The sequence below is a fragment of the Acartia tonsa genome, chromosome 10, assembly GCF_053477335.1.
Source record: "Acartia tonsa isolate MP-2025a chromosome 10, ASM5347733v1, whole genome shotgun sequence".
Taxonomy (NCBI): domain Eukaryota; kingdom Metazoa; phylum Arthropoda; class Copepoda; order Calanoida; family Acartiidae; genus Acartia; species Acartia tonsa.
The window spans coordinates 17,778,536-17,800,228 of record NC_137269.1 but is presented as its reverse complement, the minus strand read 5'-3'; the positions used below and the strand labels follow the sequence as shown (position 1 = coordinate 17,800,228).

General features: G+C 30.7%; 1 protein-coding gene across 1 annotated transcript in view; it reads left to right on the top strand.

Annotated features, from left to right (window-relative positions):
* LOC145330460 (allatostatin-A receptor-like) overlaps positions 1-21,693 on the top strand; it is a 44,391-nt gene that overhangs the window by 10,501 nt on the left and 12,197 nt on the right. The window contains exons 4-8 of the mRNA XM_080175093.1: positions 556-635; positions 4,545-4,611; positions 18,201-18,300; positions 20,309-20,350; positions 20,999-21,098. Coding sequence (XP_080031219.1) covers positions 556-635; positions 4,545-4,611; positions 18,201-18,300; positions 20,309-20,350; positions 20,999-21,098 — 389 coding nt within the window. The remainder of the gene's footprint in view (positions 1-555; positions 636-4,544; positions 4,612-18,200; positions 18,301-20,308; positions 20,351-20,998; positions 21,099-21,693) is intronic.

Genomic DNA, 21,693 nt, shown 5'->3' with positions numbered 1-21,693 from the left:
ATTACAGATTCATGTAATAAAAATGAGATGTGCAGCGTTTATAAAAGATAGAAGTCTGAAATTAGTGTGTATATTTACCAAACTGTTTTTAAGCTTTACAAAGAATAAGCATCTGCTTATTTGGCTTCATATACAATCCTGTTATATAAAGAAATTTTTTTGTTTGTTTGTCTGATGATATGAATATAAATAAGTATTGAAATGTTGGAGTTCCCCTATTTAGGAAAGCCTGATATTTGCCCATGGATTTAAGTTTTGGGAAGACTTTAGGCTTTTTTTTGACACCCTCTTCTTATTTCCTTTGAATTTAGATCCCCTAGATGCTAGAGTAGCAGCCGCTAGTGCCTCACGATATCAACTAAATTACTATTATTCATGATCTAACATTAAAATATAAATCTATTTTCAAATCCATCTGTCTATCTCTTTACCTATTTATCTATTAATCTTAGTATTTATGTATCTATTTATCTATTAATATATTTATCTATCTATTTATTTATCTATCTAATAATTTATTTATCTTTAAATCTATCAATCTATTAATCTGTTTAGGCAACCTGTTGGTGGTATTGGTAGTGCTAACAAACAAAACAATGAGAAACACAACAAATATTCTCATTCTAAATCTAGCGGTAAGATTTTATGGTAGCGATACTACTCTACACTTTTAATGTTCTGTTGGTGAGACAGCATTACTCAAACAAAGTCAGTAATCATATTCTTATAATATACTTTGCCTTTTTGTGTTTTCTTATTTGCCTTTAAAAACTCTTGGGGACTCCTCATAGCAATCATACCTTGAGCAGTATAATATCCACAAAAAGAAACAATTTAATATCTTCAATTGCTCTGAGTTATGCAACATGGTAGTAAAAATTATATTTTCCAGCATATTCTCCAAAGAAGGAACGGTTCGGATTTTGTTTTTTACATTTTGGTATGGCAATACTTATTAGAAAATCAAAAAAAACTCCAAAATCGGAAAAATAACTCTAAATTTTGAACCCCTTGTTTCACAAGAAAGTTATACAGTTCAAATGCAAGCAATTCAATTACATGCCCTATAATAGAAAAACTTAAATAGAAAAGAGGTGAATACAAAAAAATCTTTTACTGATTTATCTTTATTATAAACAGATCAAATCAAATAAAATGGTTAATTTATAGTGTGTGGGCTTATTTTTCTCTGTAAAAACTATTTAGAAAATGTTGATATAGTAAGTTGTACTTGATTCAGAGGAAATTTTTTTTATAATTTCTTAACCCTTAACGGTCGGGGGGGGGGGGGCGTTGAACGCCCCCCCATCCGGTTTTTTCTATCTCATTTTCTGTGTGTGAAAGATAAAGAGCCCAAACTGCGTGACTTAAGTATGGGTATGACACACAACTGAGAGTTGGAATTTTTTGAATATCTCCATCCTGGCGGGCACAGGATGCCAGCAAACCTGGCAGGGTCATACAGGTAAAGAGCAAAAATATTTTTTTGACTAAAACAAAGCATTTTCTCATACCAAATTACTAAAATATCCTCTAGTAGTACATCCTTATATGAAATACAGGTGTTCAAGTCAATTTCAGGTTCCAGGTATGATCCTGCAGGTCCTGATCCTCCAGGTCTCTAGAAATCTTTAAAAGGCTCCTGTGGCTGCAATTTTTGACTTGGAGACTTCAAATTTTAAACTTAAGCTTTTCTTACATGTCTACATAACGTATTAAAATTTTATGAAGATCCGCCGCCGTTTTCCCGCCGACCGCCGACTGCGGCGGCTGGCAGCTGCCAAGTACAGCTGCGGCCGCTGAAATTTATATTTTGATATTTCTAATGTAAAATTCACATAAAGATAAACATTTTCTGGGAAAATTTTTTTTTTCTAGCTTCAAAAATAAGAAAATTACAGCCGTTTGAAATTTTTAAGTAAAAAAAGACCTAAAGACAAAGGTTGTTAATTAAAAGGGTGAAGGAAGCGAAAATTGACTTAGACTTATAAAAGGTCGGAAATTCATTATCATACAGGGGACTTGCACAAAAAAATTTAGCCCTCTAGCTCTAATAGGAACTGAGAAAATAAGGGGGGGCGTTGAACCCCCCCCCCCCCCCCCCGACCGATTAAGGTGCGGCAAGGGGCCCGACTGTAAAGGGTTAATATAACTTGAAAATGAAAGGTAGAACGCACAAACAAGTAAAGTATATTTATAGTTTACCTACCAATATAAAGGAAAAGAACAGCTTATATGGGCAGATAGAATAGCATACACCATTGAATATACAATGAAGTTTCTTATTTCATTTTTTCCCTCAAAGTATTTTGATATAGTCACGAAACTAAGATTTAAAAAAAATTTAATTTTTAAAACCATATCAAATTAGCATAGATATGGAATATTATCTAAACTTTTTTTTACAAGGACAACAACTCTATACCCATCTGAAAATCATTTAAGCATGGCTATTTCAACGATTATTTTGTTAATGGAATAATTATATAGAGAATTTTGCACTGTATAGCTAGAACAAAAACTCATAATAAAAGTAATTTTAGGTGCCAACGCTTACATTGTAAAACACTAGAAAAATATAAACATGGAAAGAGATTGGTAAAAAAATTTAAATTTTACAATGAAAAATTTACAAGGTTTTAGAGAGTAACTTATATGGTTATTATTAACTGTGAAGCTTCCTATATGTCCAGGGAAGGTTTTTTGACAATTTTATGGACCCTTTCTACAGAAATCCCCATTAAAAAATTACTACTTCAAAAAATTGAAGTAAACATTGTCTACCACCTCCTTGCCTCAAGTTCCTCTAGAGGACTCTAGCTGACAAAACATGATCATAATAGATTAAATATCCAAAAGAAGCATTTTTGAAAATTATGCCATTAAGCTCTTTAACACTTTAAAAGGTTAATATGGACTTTTTTTTACGAAACTAATAAGCGGTTCCGCCTCCAGCATCTAATTTGAATGGGAAAGAAAAATATCCCAAAACAATAAAGATTTAAATATAAAAAAAATAAAATCGCTTTAAACCATCCCGAGGCCTATGTGTAGCTTCCTTAACATGGAGATCTCAATCAGTCCAGTATTTTAGAAATCAAAAGCTACTGACAAAAAAACGTACTACCTTATACTTGAGGATTGATAATACTGGTTTTTAGCTAGTTTTATCTATTTTATTCCACAAATAAAATCTGAATATTTTTCTCTCTTTTTAGGATTGTATGTATTTAGATACATAGGTAGTAAAATACTAGATAGAGTTGTAAAATGTAATTTTACTCGCACACAAAAACCAATATCATCAACCATATAATACAGACAGGGTGGCTAACAAATACAAGTTTTCTTTGACAAAAAAGGTTATAACTTATATTCTACAAGCGACTACGCCCCTAGGGGCTCTTAAGGAGAAGGGGGGGGGGGGGTTGATTCGATAACCCGATCTTTTTATTTTAGATTTTTTAGAAAAGTAAAAAAAATTGTGGGGTTGAGTTAAGGGGGAGGGGAGGATGGTCATTGGTCAACCCCCTCCGTTTTCAAATTTAGTTCTATAAAAGAAATTTTTTTTCTATGGGCTATTTTGGGAGGGTGTTATAAACCTTTTCAGGACCTATGAGATGCTACCATTTAGGTTCCAGACAAACATCCTGTATGCATATAAGGATAATTGGCTCCTAGCCTCTCAAGAGGGAATGAAAAGTATCCCTTAACAACCTGTTTAATAGCCTAAAACCTTCTCTAGACCAAAACTAGAATAAGAAATTTGTTAAACTATCGGTCTAGTCGTTCATGAGATCTTACTGGACTTACATACATAATAGATTGATATACAGACATCCTCTTACTATATGAATATAATTTTATCAATAGAAATTATTCTTTTTTGTTTTTCTTTTAAAGGAGTAAAGATGAAATTAAATATTTTTAAGGAAGTATTACTTATAACTTGAAAAGCTTTAGATCTTTTGTTAATGATAAAATATGAGTAAGCGAATAAACAAGTTTGTAAACACCCTGTATGTTTGTGGATATATCAATTGATCAAATTTATTTGGTGTGTAAATTGTTTGTCTTTTTTTCCCTCAACAAATTGATTATTTTGAGTATATAAAACAAAATTAATATAATTGGATTGATATTTATTGCGGATTTTTTTGCGGGCTAAATACTCATTTGATTTGATTTATGACTTTATAGCTAGCAAAGTGACCTAGGCTTATAAGTCAATTATTGATTACTATACATAAATTGTTTCATCTATCCATCTATCTATCTATCTATTTATCTATCTATCTATCTATCTATCTATCTATCTATCTATCTATCTATCTATCTATCTTTCTATCTATCTATCTATCTATCTATCTATCTATCTATCTATCTATCTATCTATCTATCTATCTATCTATCTATCTATCTATCTATCTATCTATCTATCTATCTATCTATCTATATATCTATCTATCTATCTATCTATCTATCCATTTATCTATCTATCTATCTATCTATCTATCTATCTATCTAACTATCTATTTATCTAGGTAAGTGACCTACTGTTTGTAGTTGCCTGTATGCCTTTCACTGCCATCGACTATGCTTTGACTTCAGGAAATTTTAAAACTCATCAACTTATAAAAAAGACATGATAACTTACTAACTTACCCCAAACTATAAGAAAGAGGTAAGTGATTTTAGTTTTTAATAAACAAAGTTGTTTTACTCTACATTTTTTATAATCAAGATATGTATTTTACAAATTTCTTAGCATGCCTGCGATAGGTGGATGTCAGTGCCCCTATGAAAATTTAAATTGGGAAGGTCTGACTTCCCCTTTTTACTTCCCTTTTGGTTTCACTCCCCACCCCTTGTGAATCGCTGTGCACGCCACTGTTCTAAATAATTAGGTAATTAGGTATTCTGCTAACTAATTATTTTTCTTTTGTTCAATTGCTTTGCTGCTATTGGACAAAATTAAAATTGGTCAAAAAAATACGAATATTATGTTGGTTCGAAGGATACAGTCAAACGCTGTACTTTGGTCAAAGGTACATAAAACTATTTAAATTTAATAAAAAGAAACACTCAAAAGCTTTTCTGAAAAGAATCATTCAATTATAACAAAATTTAATTTTGATAAAAGTTTATTTGAATTCTTAAAAGCAAGAACTATTGTGAAATTATATGTCTATTAGATTAAATTTGAAAATCAATTTTGATAATAGCTATTTGCGAATTATTTTCAAATAAAGAAAGGATATATATATGTATATGTAATTCAATCGATAAATGGATAATTATACTCAAATTAATTTAATCCTTTTAATGAATTTAAACATTGAGCATATGCATAATTCTTTACATATTACTTTGTATATTTTTTACTACTATTTACCTATCTTTTTATTTCTAAGTAAAATATGATTTAAATGTTAAAAAATGAGTTTATCAATAGTATATTTTCTGGGAGCATTGGGCTGTACTTAATTTTTCTTATATATTTGATGCTGTGTCTTTTTGTAATTCACTGTGTCCGTACCCCTTAACAAGAAAAAAATATGAAAAAATGCGCTAAGCTCATTAATTGAAGTAATATCGATTAGACAACCTTCTCTTTTATAACACACCTATTTTCTGGAAGTTCTATCTTTGATTATTAATTGGTTTTGCCTAGGTGTTTGACTTAGCAGAAGTAGATATTATTTTTAAAGTCTTCAGGATGAGATACCAAGACATAAAATGGTATTCGGAAATTTTAAGCATTAGTTCTCTTTATATATGTTTGTTGTACAATGAATATACTTGTTTAAATTTTAGCAACTAATATAAATCTTTATTTGACTCTTGTATGCTTATGCAAATAGATTTTATATTAGCAAAATTATTAGTTATTGATAAACAAATTCAAATAATATCTTTATCTATTGGGATATGAGAAAATAGCAATGCAAAGAGGGAATCTAACTTGGTATGACTACTACAAATTCTAGAGTAAACTTAAATCCTTGAGGTGGTGGGGGGGGGGGGGGGTTCGAAGCCCAAATCTTTAATTTCAGTTTTAAAAGAAAAATAAAAAAAAATATTTTAGGGGGGGGAATTGAAATAGGGGATGATTTCTCTAGGGATTTTGGTGGTACCCTTCCCCAAAATAGTTATAAACCTTACCAGAATCAATGAAAAGCTACATTGTAAAGGAAAACCATAACGGTTCAGAGGTTAGCTAGAACCATTGGTGGACTTGGAGACACACACACAGAGATCCTGTTACTTTATTATAAGGATAGATATATGGTAAGTTAGACAGATAGAAAGGTGGTCGTATGTATAAATAGTTGGATAGATATATGAAAATGGTACTACATCTCTGTATATGTAAAAAAGATAGATATTAATGTATGTATACATATATATTAAAACTGGTACTACATCTTTGTATATGTAGACTGTATGTAATGACACAAATACAGGGGTATAAGCTTGTGTTTCTGTCACTTGAAAATGTATTGATATTGTTTAGAGGTTCATATAAACCAAACAAGAATAATTTTGTTCCTAATAGCTCACTTATATTGTGCTATCAACTATTTAATAAGAAGAAAATTATTTGAAAGTATGACCTTTGTGATAGGAATTGAAACAAGAGGATCGAAGTAATTATACTACGTGGTTGTCATCTGGTTTGTCTGTACAAACATAAAGATACGGACAGCCATACATACATACAGACAGATAGATACACATTCATACAGACAACCATATACAGACAATTTTACTAACATATATATAGTCAGATACAGACAGTCATACATATATACAAACAGACAGTCAGATAGCCATACTTACAGACAGCCATACATACATACAGACATACATACTGACAACTAGACAGATAAAAGGAATTAGGCTTTATATAAACAGATTATTTAGTTAAAAACTAAACAAAAGCTGGTCTTCAAAAAAGTAAATGTAGATAAAACCTTGCATCTCTATTTAATATCTTTTCCCTCACCTTGGCTATAAGATAAATGAATTGATCAGAGTGATATTACACAGACATATTCTCATATATACGATTGGGATAGGAAATAGTATTCTCATAATAAAAGCCCTGAGGTGGATTCTTAAAAAAATAGGATCGCTAAATCAGCTATGGTCGCCAGATCACCAAAACCTTTTTTTTCTAAAATCATATAAAAAATCTACAAAAATAATATAAAATCTTATACTAAAAACCCTTTTATGATTTAAGAACACTTTCCTTTAACTTATGGATAAATTTGTACAAAATAATTTTTTTTATATGGCTACCATAACTGATTCAGCAATGCTTGATTTTTAAGAACCCACCTCTTTAGGGGCTCTTTAACTAGCTTGTCCATCCATATTTTAAGGGTGAGATTTTTTTAGAAGAAATGCGATGTTCTAGGCTGGTAAGAAAGTTAATACACATTTTTGTAAAATACTGTTTGTTTACATTGGCCATAGGTTTTTTCATCTTTCCTTATACATATAAAAAGTTTCCGTGCTTCGCTATATTTGTATGTTGTCATCCTTGTTATTATATGTAGATAAGAATGATGATATCCAGAAATAAAAACGGGTGCCCAAGATCAATAAAGCTTTATAATCACATTGATGTAACATTCTGGCGAGGGTAAAAATTAAATGGTAATGCTATGAAATAAATATAGGACTAGCTTTGTGTTAGGTAAGAAAATACACTGATTGAGAAATATCATGGTCTCCGAAAGGCTTTAATATTGCATTATACTAGGAGATGTATTTTTTATCCTTTAGGGACTTCTAGTTTGGGAGGTAGGTAAATGGCCATAAACCACCTATCATTATCTATAAAATGGCCTAAAAACATCCTTAGATAAAAGCATTATTTAATTTCTCTGGATTCAGACATAAATGAAAATCTTTTTCTTAGTTTGTCATTTCCCGATGGATTTTGCGTATTTTCGTTTTATAAAATGAAAATCAGAACACATGTTACATTTAGCGTCAATACAATATTAAAATGTTTTTCCTACAACAGTAAAGCTTTTCAAATTCTTCCTTTAGTGTCAGAGAGTCATGTATTCTTTACCGTTGTATTGGGTAATGGGGGACAAGGTACCTATCCACATATATTTCTTTTTAAAAGAAAAACTAGCTTTTAAGGTTTGGTTTCGGGAGGGTGTCGCATCCCCTTGCCAAAGCCGCGCGCGACTGCGTTGTCGAAAGTTGATCTGTTGGAATCTAGGTCCAACACTGAGTCATAACTAGAGACATTAAAATGATTCCTACTGTTGGAATGTCAGCAGTGTGACATAAATAGTTCATCCAATCAATGTGATGGTTATCCATCAGTGAAAGAAGGGGGTTTTATCAAAGGAAATGTAATTTATGAGGGGCATTTGACCATATAATCGTCCTCCAGGTGTTATTCGAGGCTACGAGATCTTTTGGAACACACACGAACAGACAACTTTTAGAGTAGGATTGAACATGGGTAATTTACTTTATGAAAAAAAAAATATTTTTTGTATGTTTGTATGCGCAGTCATGTCAAAGTTTTTGTGATATGTACAAGAAAATATTCACAAATTTTAGAGGTTATGCAATCATTTCCGCTCGTCGTCGGGGAAGTGATAGCTTCGATTCTCGGCTTAACACTGCGTCGTAACTAAAGACGGTAGAAAAAGGTTACTACTGTCAGGTTTGTGACATTAATAGTTATAGTAGGGGAATGTCTTGGCCCAAAACAGGCGCAACTCACTACTATGCACAGTTATAAATACCAGGAAATGGTCGTGCAATCAAAGAATTAGTTTTTGGTGGATGTTTCTTAACCCGGATGTTTGGGCAGAAAAAGAGAGATATTGCTCCCCTAGTCTGTCCAAATAGTTGTTTTAAAGAAAACATGTAATTTAGAACAGGCCCATTTTTCTAAGTATCCTGTACCAGAAGTTTTTTGGTTTTTGGCAGAAATGATAACACATAATTTTGTCATAGTCATATTCACATCATAAATAATCATTAAATTTGCTTGCTTTATAACATATTCATTACAACATTATAACCAGCTATAAAACATCTATGGCGGTCGGACTGTCTTTTAGCAGGTTTTTTTTACTATTTTCATATTTTCCCTTATCTTTGGTTTTTTTGGTCCAATTTTCAAACTCTTTGGATGGCAGTATCAAAATAATCTTTCCATTGTTCTAATCATACGGTATGTAATTTACTTTGACTGTCTATCTAATGGTCATCATACAAAACAAAATAGGGTTTTGTGCTTATTTTCTCAAATAAATCTAAAAAATCATCCTTAATTTGCTCTGGATGTTTTCACCTTGTTTAAAATATAAACTTTACCGCAAAGGGATCTATAGGGATAAGACAATTGATGTACATCCCCAATGATGATACACAAAATTAATCCTTATATAGATTAAAATTATTTCATGGAAAGTATGAAAACTCAACTTAATGGAAACTTAACCAACCAATCAAATTCATTTAAAGTCCCCAAAGTTGTTGAGCCAACAAATAAGAAAATGTTTTTATGAAACTTTGGGGACTAGTATAACAAGTAGTTCAAATTCCACTCCCTCTTTTCATATTTGAAAAAAATTTGTGCTTTGTGCGCTTTCAAATGATTTCTGCTTTTCTTCACATGATATATTTTGTTGTTATTTCTATAAAAAAAAAACATTTGTAAACATCAAATATTTTAACAAAAAGTTGCTTTATGTGAAAAAAAAGTTACAAGTACATTTCAAACTTCTTGGACATTTATCTAAGTCTTTTTATCAAAACTGTATGACTCTCTTTATAAGTATATCATATGATGTTCATGATAAGTTTATCATTTTTTGTGTATATTCCCTTAACTAAAAGACAAGTTTTTAAACTGGCAATTTTCATAAAAAACCCTAATTAAAGCACATAACACTATATTCCTGACATGATAAAATAACACCACTCTAGTTGGCTTTGATTGATTTTAGTTTAAAGGGGTGCAACATTTTTTAGGTGCACTTCGCGCACCGCGCTATCACATCCTTGCGAACACAACTTTTTAAAAAAGTGACAGATTTTTAAAGTGCCATTTAAAGAGGATGGGAGATTGTGATATAACGTTTTAGCAATAATTCATTATGTCTGTCAGTCTGTAATGTGGGAAATGTGATTTTATATATTTCTTTAAATAAAATTTTATAAATTATTTCCTAAATGAGAGTTTTTATCTCGCCCCCACTTATTTTTTTAAAGGTGGGTTAATTTTCATTTTGTATCATCCTCCTTCCCATAAAAAGGTTTTAATTCCATGTGAGGGGGAGGTCAATTTTTTTTTGCAAGATGCCTTTTAGCGCCTAGTCATTGCAGGGTTGGGAGAAGGGATGTGGATGAAGAGATGGGGGAGAAGAGATGGGTGAGAAGAGATGGGTGAGAAGAGATGAAGGAGAAGAGATGGGTTATATAAATGAGGATATGGATGCGAAAAGGGATGGGGGAAATGATAGGAAAGAATGGATAGGGATTAAAGGCCCATAATCAAGTAATCCCACCCCCTTAAAACGCCCTTATTTAAAATTGGTATGAATAATTAAAACGCCCGCCCCTAGAAAAAGTGCTTCGCACGCCACTGTCCTGGACAAATCCAAAAATCTCTGAAACTTGTCTGGTCTTATGTAGCACAAAATATAAAAAGAGTAATGTGCAATGGTGCATTTAATTTTAAAAATTACTATCAAAGTAATGTTTCATGATGTATAAAAAGGATTATTTCCTAGTCTTTGCTACCATTTGCCTAATGTATAATGTATATATTCATAAAAATGTTAAAAAAACATTTACTTGTTTTGTACTATTTGTTAAAATTCCAAATGTTCAATTTGTTTTTGTGCTTTTACATATAGGTTAGATTTCAATATTTTTAAGGCTTATATTCTAAAACTATACTTGTCTAGAAAAGATCTTAAAAACAGTTTTTCTAATCTTCTAAATTGCAGCGGTAAATTTTTTCTTTGTTATTTTTAAAGAAAAAAGAGAGAAAATTGTAGAAATCCCTAAAGTAAAAGTTGAAAATATTCATAAATCCAACAAAAAGGATAAGGACTCCATTCATTATTTTAAGCGCTGCTACTATATAATTCACTAATTATGTTTAACCATACAATTGCCCCTATCATAGGATTTATCAAATTCTTTATATTTATTTTTATTGCTTACTCAGGGAGGGATGGGACATTAGGCTCAAAGATTTGTATTATGTTGAATATTGATTTGGTTGTACAAGCTAACAGTGTCCAAAATCCTCCACCAATATTTTAAATCTACATAACTGTACTTTTTATTATCAATTAAAACTCTTAATAACATTAAAAGCCATTACATTTTTTTGTGGTTTAACCTTAATAATAATGTATATTATAAGATTTCTTCACTAGGTTGTTTTCCCCACCAATACCATTGTATTATCCTACAAATACTCCACTATCTAAGGACAAATTTCTTCTTGTTTTAATACTGGAATATTTCATCTTTTGATGTTATTAAAAATGTGCTCTTTTCAAAAGGGTATTATTCATTTTGGGAAAAAACAAGAGCAATTGTTTTCATGAAAAGCTCAGCTAAAAGAAAAAGGGACTGATAACTCTAAATAACTGTTTTCATTCAAACAGATTCATTAAACACCGAAATACCCCCACCCCCTATTATTTTGAATAAAAAAGATACTACTGGAGCCCATCCTGACAAAATACTATCCCAGTGGGCTTCTTTAAATCTTTACTTAATTACTACTACCTAAACAGATATAAGCAAAGCAGTACATTTTCTTAGACGTAAAGATGTATTAAGCTATGTATTAAGATAAATTACTACAAAAAATAAGAAATTTTTAAGAAATATTCTTGCACAAATGAAAGTCAATAAGTACTAATATGGCTTAAAAAAATTGTTTTTTTTTTTGTTAGGTTTTATGTATTGTTGTTGTTGATGTTTTTCTTATCCTTGTTATATTATAAAATCTATTAACTTGTGTTGCTGATCTCAAATAAGTTATGATAGGATAATATAATATTTATATACATGGCTCAACACTCATAAACTTTGTTTACAATATCTTAAAATTGTTTTTTTTTTCTCCTGCATTTTTAGGGATAATACAATTTTAAACAAAGAATTTAAAAAATCTGTTGTAAATCAAGATCAATTTATTAAAACTATTTTTGAAATAGACAAAAATAGAGTGAATAAAGACCAATTAAAAAAGAATAAATAGTCAGACAAAATAAAATAGATTTAAAAATAGTAATGCAAAAAATAGACTTACAAACATGCTAGCAAAAATTGAAGGACAGACAAATTGACAAACAACGATTCCTTCAACTAGACAAATAAAAGACAGACAGACAGACAAACAGACAGTAAAGCATTATGAAATATATGACGTGTATTTTAACCTTACCTACTTACTTCATGAATTTAAAAGTATTCTAAAATATTTTTTGCCACAAATTTTGGCCAAAACAAATCTTACATTTCAGCAAATATTTTTCTATCATAAAATTGTTTTAAGGAATTTTCTTTTTGGAAACAAAAAATTATAAATTTTTAGTTGTGTTTTGGGGGGAGGGAAACAGAGAGACATTCTGTTTACTTTTATTCTAAGGATAATTCTGTATACTTGTTGCATACTTATGGTCGTAGCATGCATTCTTATTTTATTCAAAAAAGCTATTATATGTTTCTTTCTGCTTGTATTGAATGAACACTTATTAAAAAAGCATGCTTGCAGGAAGTTTGGCTAAAATATTTCAAAACAATTTCTTTTCTGTAAACTTAAAGCTGATACCCTTGAAACATACAAACAAGATTAGAAAGAATTAGTTTTTAGATTAGATTAAATATAACTTATGTAAGTAAAAGATATTGTACAAAAAAATACAAATTTGATATGTATAACATAATTCAAGTATTTGAATGTCTATAATTGTGCATGTCATGTAAATATAATAAGGATGACAACATCCATAAAAGAGAAGCTATGAAATGGTAGGAAAAACGCATATTAACACTAGTAGAGTGTCACACTGAATGATTACAATTTTTGAGTAATTTTTTTTTGAAAAAAACTGCTTAATACAGGATAATGTTTAAGGACAAACTTACTTTTTTATGACTTTTTTATAGAGATGCTTCGCTAAAATTATTGTACTTTGTTGTCATAGGAAACAGTATTCTAGATCAATAATTATATAACATAAAAATTTGCTAATTTTGATGACTTTTTAACACATACGGGATTTGGTCCACAAATTTGATATTGTCTTTAAATTCTCAATTACTGGGAGAATAAGTTTAATGTTTCCTTGTGCAATGTAGAACATTATATACTTGTTTAACTTTGTAGATTTTTGTTTAATAATCACTTAAACTGTTTTTAACCTATTTTTGAATGGGGGGTCAAAAATATACTAGGACACCTATATAATCAGACTGCAGAGCCCAAATTTGAATTAAGTCCCCAACAAACTTTTTTTGGGGGATTTAAAAATTAATTTTTAGTGTTGCTGTAATCATTTTGACCGAAGCAAAAGCTCTTTTTTTACTTCGGGTAATATTGTGGCTTACAGAACATTTTTATATAATTCACTTTATATTGATACAATAAAAAAACATTACTCTGTTCATTGGAAATAATTTTTTTTCCAAAACAATTAATTTCATTGAAAAATCTAACATTTACAATAAAACAAATAATTCTGAAATCTAACCAATAAGAAGTCTTGTTTTATATAATTCTTTACAATTCAAAAAAGGAGTGTTTTCACAAAGTGACGTATTTCCAATGTAGTTAAATATTTTTTATTTAATTAAAATGAAAAGAATGAAAACCATACACATAAAAGATACATATTTTTTAAAATTATTTTAAAAGATAAGTTTGAATAATCTTATTTTATAACACATTTGTATATGTGACAAAAATAAATTTGTTGTATTGCATAAACATTTGTTGTCATTTAACCCTTTACAGCCATTTTTTATGTTTTTAAAATAAGAGAGAGAACACAAACATGTTAATGTTAATTCGTTGATATATTATAAAGAATTAACTTTTTAGTGAATTTTTATAGTAAAATCATAAGGCCTAATTTTACTCTATACCAGAATACAATATTTATGAAGCAAAACACTCTAAAAGCTACGAATTTTACCCAAATAAAAAAAAGACCTTTTGCTTCGGTCAAAATGATCACGGCAACAGTAAAAATTAATATTTAAATCCCCCCCAAAAAGTTTATTGGGGACTTAATTCAAATTTAGGCTCTGCAGTCTCATTCTACTGGTGTCATAGTATATTTTTTATATACGTTTTAAAAATAGGTTAAAAACAGTTTAACTATGATTCATTCGAATCCGGTGGATAGGAACCGGTTCTCATCCATACGAAAAAACTATGTCTAGCATCGTAGCATATCCAGCTTTCTACGAATATAAAAATGTACAATCATAAGATTAAAACCAGTTTTTTTTAGCCCGTGCCTTCGGCATCTCGGGGCTAAAAAACTGATTTTAATCTTATAATTGTACTTTTTATATCCGCGGAAAGCCGTTTATAATACGATGCGAAAAATAACTATTATCAACCATTGCCATTTACCCGTGTATCTTTTGTTTTCTTTTAGGAAAAGGTAAAAATCTTGAAAACACTTTTATTAAGTTTATACACTGATTTAATTACATGAGACTAAACTAAAATAAAAATTTGATTAGCGACATATATCGCCATGTGCGATAATAACCAAATTTAACATAGTGTAGGAGCGCTTCTAAAAATAATAATATTCTAATTTGTACATTTAACCTTTACCTTATAAAAAGGGTAAAGAGCAAATAGAACAAGATAGTTATTATAAAAAAGGAATTTTATTTCATTATGTTAAATATCTTTAATAGCCCAGCTTTTCTATAGTAAGAAAGGGATGTATAGCCTTTTTGTGGGTTTAATATAAAGAGAGATCTATTTAGGTGTTTTTGATATGGCAGGGCAAAATAGGCAAACAATTTTTAACCACTCTCCTAAAAAAATTTAACCCTGGATGCAATTTACACTCCTTTCAAATTAGATTATTAATGTTATTTTGAATTACTTATCTGTGTTGGTGAAAGATAAAGGTGATTCCATTATGATATAGTTTAGGCAAGGTTAGAGTTTGTTTGCCAACCTTTCTATTTAATCAGTTTATGCTTTATTCATGTACAATGATTTTTGTGTTAAGTACATCATACAATTTTGTGCTTTTTTTGTAATAAAGAATATTTTGAGTATAAAAGATACTCTAGTATTCACTGGTTTGTCCGTACGTACGTCAGTCAGGAGGAAATGTAATTTTCTCGGTTGCTTTTCAAGATAGAAGGCTGAATTTTTGAAAAGATTCTCTGTGCCAATGAACACAGTTGGTCATGCTACAAAATATAAATATTAAAAATTGTAAAACACATCACAATGTTTTTTTTGTGGTTCTGTGAATGATTTAATCTACAACATTATTTCTACCAGACCATTTATTATATTATCTAAAAAGATACATCAAAAAATTGAACTGTTTTAATATTATGAAAAATTCTTTTAAATAAATAAGTAAATGTATAAAAATACATACACTTAGAGCAATAATAAGATAAACATAAACATAGATATACATTACAAGAGTACATGAGGATGGTTTTAAAATTTTGTAAAGTCTTCAATAAATAAGGTTGAACAAATTTTCTTTTAAAAGTAACAATCCTATTATATAAAGTAGTAAGCGTTTTTTGTCTGTCCCGAAGGATCTCGCTAACCGCTAAACTGATATTGTTCCCCTTTACAGTGAAGCTTCTTATAGATCCTGGTAAGGTTTTAAACTATTTTTGGAGAGGGTGTCTTCACTTCCCTCCCCCCCCAAAAAAATATTTTTAAAATTCTTTTTAAACTCAAATTTAAAAAGTAATAAGGTCAACTTTTCCCCCTCCTACCAGTGCCCCTAGAGGCTTCTAGGGGCGTAGCCGCTAGTAACATAAAAAGTAAAAACGTTTTCAAATGTTTAAAAAAGGTGAAAAAAAGTTGATTAATTTTTTCTTAACAAAAGACATTTTGTAATTACACTTTCAGCTCACAAAATTGAACCAAATATACTAGTGGCTGCACTTCTAGCATCTAGGAGCTATGTATTAGAAGGAGTAAGTAAAGTAGAAAAAATAGTTAAAAAACAAACTTAGATATAAGATTAGCCTAAAAACATTTAGGGACATTCCATAAGGAACTTCCATAAAAGGGAAAACTCAATCGGTTCAGTAGTTATTAAAATCTTAAGCTACAGATAAAAAAAACCTTGCTACTTTATTTAATAGAATTGATTATATGAAAATATATCCACTATTTTAAAGAATATTTAATAAAATAACAAATAAAAGTTTGTTACATGACAAGGGCGTGTTACTGCTCAGGTTTTATCCAGAAAAAAAATAATGTAAACATTATAAACAATGACGTTTTCACTTTTTATCAAGAATCCATGAAAATTAAAAGAAAACCTCCTTCAATTTATTTGAAAATTATTATTAATTAACAATTATATAAAGGAGTAAGGTATGTTATGTCCGTCCGTTAAGATCTCGCTAACCATTGAACCGATTGAGATCGAATATTTTGGAGTGGCTTTACATATGTTCTGGGGTGGTTTTATATCGAAACTAAAAATTTTGGAGGATATTTTTTGCTGCTCGTGATTGAAATGAATAAAAACCCTAAATGCTTTTTGAATAACCGCTAGTATACAATACAGGAAGCAAAGGGGGATTTAATTTTTATGGTTAAAAAAAATTCATAGAGATATTTTAGTACTCCATTTACAATTGTGTATCAGTAATACATCAGAAATGATCTTAAAAGCTTCAGAATCTATTAATGAATTTTATCTTTTTGAATGCTTAACAAACAAAGACTATTGTATTTTTGTTTTACTTAAATATCTTCGAATTATATTTAAGGGAGGGCTGAAATTTGACGTGGACCAAATATGCTGGATTTCCCCATTTTTTGTTGTTAATCCCATAATTCCTTTATATACATAAACAAACTAATGTCTGACATTGAAAATATTTCCCCTAACTTATTGTTTACTATATGTATATTACTATAACAAGGAGGTTAATATCCATTTTTTTCCTAACAAGCATCATTGATACCAAACAATGTAGATTATTATCATATCTTTGATATCAAAGTTTTAATTTTATAGAGGATCTTAAAGAATAAGAAAATAGACGATTAACTACTTCATTTTTAAATCAAATTAATGGTTTAAAAGTCTGGACACTGGTACTTTAAACAACCAAACATGAGCAGAGCATGACTTTGTCTAACAGTTATTGAGATTTTAAGTAAAATTTGATTTAGTTGATCTTGGAAATAAGACTTTAAAATTACGCACATTTAAATCACCAGAAGAAAATATAACTAGTTAAATTTTAAAGTATTAAGGTGTTAATCATTCTATGTAACTCCATTTTGTTATATTATACTTCTTACGGAAAATGAAAATAAACAAAATTCTATTGATATGCAAAATAAAGTTCAAAAATGTGTTAAAAGTGACATTAGATTTTTTAAATTTGGAAGCTACAAGAGAAACAAATATACTTCGTTAGTATATATTTTCAAAAAATATATTGAAACTATTTACGGATGTACTGAAATTTAAATTCCGAAAGTGTACCTAGCTTCCGCGTCCTATCTAAATATTTGCTACTAGCTAAAAAAGCTTCAAACTTCCAAAAAAGAAAATAAAAATTTGAAAAATTAGAATTTTGAATGTATAATGTATAAATCGTTTATAAATTATATCGCTTTTCCCTTTGACCGGAGTAACTGAAAATAGCGTTTGCAATAATTGGGTTATCTGCTGTACAACTTTGGAAATTAGTAAAGAAATAGGCAATCCATTTTCAGCACATCTATTTACGCGATTGCTTCATAAAGAACAAGTTGCTTCTATTTTTTTTTTTTTGGGGGGGGGGGTTGTTTTTTTTAGCCATTTCAGACTCTGAGGAGAGGGGAACGCAATGACGGACCCCTCCGCCAAATAGCATCAAACCTGCTCTGGATTGATTATGCAAATTATGGAACAGAAAAATAAGTTTTAAAATGAATTCAGCATGGCCCTTTGGAAATGTATGGTGTAAACTGGACCAGTTTCTTATCTACCTAAACTTCTTTGTGTCTGTGTACACACTGGTCTGTATGGCTCTTGACAGGTAATACTTTGTGTCTGTGTACACACTGGTCTGTATGGCTCTTGACAGGTAATACTTTGTGTCTGTGTACACACTGGTCTGTATGGCTCTTGACAGGTAATACTTTGTGTCTGTGTACACACTGGTCTGTATGGCTCTTGACAGGTAATACTTTGTGTCTGTGTACACACTGGTCTGTATGGCTCTTGACAGGTAATACTTTGTGTCTGTGTACACTCTGGTCTGTATGGCTCTTGACAGGTAATACTTTGTGTCTGTGTACACACTGGTCTGTATGGCGCTTGACAGGTAATACTTTGTGTCTGTGTACACTCTGGTCTGTATGGCTCTTGACAGGTAATACTTTGTGTCTGTGTACACACTGGTCTGTATGGCTCTTGACAGGTAATACTTTGTGTCTGTGTACACACTGGTCTGTATGGCTCTTGACAGGTAATACTTTGTGTATGTGTACACACTGGTCTGTATGGCTCTTGACAGGTAATACTTTGTGTATGTGTACACACTGGTCTGTATGGCTCTTGACAGGTAATACTTTGTGTCTGTGTACACTCTGGTCTGTATGGCTCTTGACAGGTAATACTTTGTGTCTGTGTACACTCTGGTCTGTATGGCTCTTGACAGGTAATACTTTGTGTCTGTGTACTCACTGGTCTGTATGGCTCTTGACAGGTAATACTTTGTGTCTGTGTACACTCTGGTCTGTATGGCTCTTGACAGGTAATAATTTAAGACGTGATGCTACCCTGTATATATATTTGGTCTGTTGTTATGTCCTATATTGTACTCTTCTCAATTGTGTTTTATTAAAATCTCTCCCATTTCCCCTCACTCCTTTTGATTTTTGTCAAAATATCCCGCCTTTTACTTCCCCCATTATTGATAGTGTATTGTGTGAAATGACAGGGAGGGAGGGGACATTGGGCTGCTTATTACACTAGTACTCAAAGTTTTATATTAACGTTTTCTTATTCGTCGGCTCAATAACTGTGAACTTTTATTAAATTTTAATTAGTTGGTTCTTTAAGATGAGTGTCAAACCGTTTCAACCACTAATGGTGATCTGCAGAAGGAATAATTTATATTACATATTTTGTTCACGTAGCAAGTTTAAAATTCTAGTTTATTTACAACTGCATGTTTTACATCTTTTAAATTTTGCTGCATTCCTATGAAAGTACGTTGATCATTAATTTTGCTTAAACAAGGATGACAAAATCTTTACAAGCGACGCTTTATCAAATTATAGTATCTTAGAAAAGCACCTTTAGTATTAAAAATACTAAATATTTTTTCAAAGATATTCTAACCATCATGGTTTTTTTATTCAACGATTTCAAATATTGAACGTATTAACCTTTTTTTTTTCTCTCCCCTAAAATATATATCAACCTTCCTTTGACCTATGCGATGATACATTGTAAAGGAGAACCATATCGGTCCAGTGGTTAGTGAGATCCTTTAGTACAAACACAAGACATTCTGTTATTTTTATATTAAGGACTAACGGCTACGCCCCTAGAGGCCTCAAGGGGCACTTGAGGATGAGATTTTTTTTTTTTTTTTTGGGGGGGGGGGGGTAGGCCCTTCCTCATTTTAAATTTTGGTTTAAAAAAATTTTTTTAAAGAATTTTTTCGGGGGGGGGGGGATTTTTATTTTTTGGGGGGGTTTGGGGTGTCCCACCCCCCAAGAAAATAGTTATAAACCTTCCCGGGACCTATGAGAAGCTACCCTGTTAAGGAGAACCCGATCGGTTCAGCGGTTAGCGAGATCCTTCGGTACAAACACACATACACACACACATACATCCTGTTACTTTAGTATAAGGATTAAGGTAGAAAAATGTTCCAACAACTTACAATTGTAAAAATAATAAATTGCTACACCTAGTTTCATCTATTATATTCAAAACTGTTGTAAATTTTTATTTGTTTACCTTGCATTCTTATCATAAAAAACTGTATGTTTACGTTTATGGATAAGTAAATCAACTCAAATTTTATTTAGATTTCTGGCTGTTGTCTTCCCAGTTCAATCATTATCTCTAAGGTAATCTATTTTAAAAGTTAATTTATATACATTATTTATTATCTACCATTAAAAACATTAGCTTAAAATTTTTTTTTAAATTTTACAATTACATTGTACTTTTAAATTGAAATTTATAATGTTGACAATATGCTGCAAGAAAACAAACCCTTAGATGGTCCTAGGACAAACGCAGGTGTCGCAAACGTCGGAGTGGACAAACGTCGAAGTGAAAAATTAACCTAACGTAACCTATTTTAAACTATCCTATAGGTTTTAACCCCGTGGGGGGCTCATTTGTATGTTCATAATTTAACCTAACCTAACCTGTATAGAAATACTTAATTAAATTAATATTTTAACACTCTTGCGTTTATCCACTCCGACGTTTGGGACTCCTGCGTTTGTCCTGGAACCCTTTAGATTACAGGACCTTTGTCTAGAGGTTCTAACTAACCATTTAAATGTATATTCTTTAATCTTTCTATTGATTTAAGAATTTATCTTCATATCCAAATTACCTATCTATACTATATCTATTTAATGTATATATATGTATATATCTATTCTATATCTATATATCAAGAACTGAGGAGAAAGCTGTAAGGTTGATGATAATACTATGGCTTGTGTTCACTATTGGATGTATGTATATATCTATCTATCTAGAACTGAGGAGAAAGCTGTAAGGTTGATGATAATACTGTGGCTAGTGTTCACTATTGGATGTGCTCCTATCCTCTCTATACACGGGCTTAAACATTTTCCAGTAAGTTTCTTTATATGTTAATTACCTCGTTAGGGCGGGATTCTCCTTCGATTTTACCTTCGGGAACCGATACTCGATATTACAACTGGATACTATGTTGAATAACATCCACAATAACAACCAACTCTTTGATTTAACGACTTTCATCCTGCATGGTAATGAGTTGCATGTGTTTATGGGCTAAGGGATTCTTCCGACCATAACTACGTGGTATCTCTAGTATGACGCTTTGTGGTTCAGACTGGAGCACGCACCTCACGGACAGCAAGCAGGCATTCTATCAATTTTGCTAAGGCCGCAGGTTATATATATGTGCTTAGACACATTTCAACTTAAATACAAGCAGATTAACACTTTATATGTTTAATGTATAGCTGCTTTTCTCTAACTAAGGGTTGTACAGTAGCTTCTAAGATGCATTTTTAAAGATATCAGTTTTTATTAAAGATTCAAGATGTGTACAAGAAATTAGATTACATTTTATTTCATCAACAGAATTATATAAACTGTCAGAAAATGACGATAGTTTATTTGTTACAGTCAATTCTTTTTAAACTAAGATTGAAAATAGGGGGGGGGGGGGGCAAAGTACCAA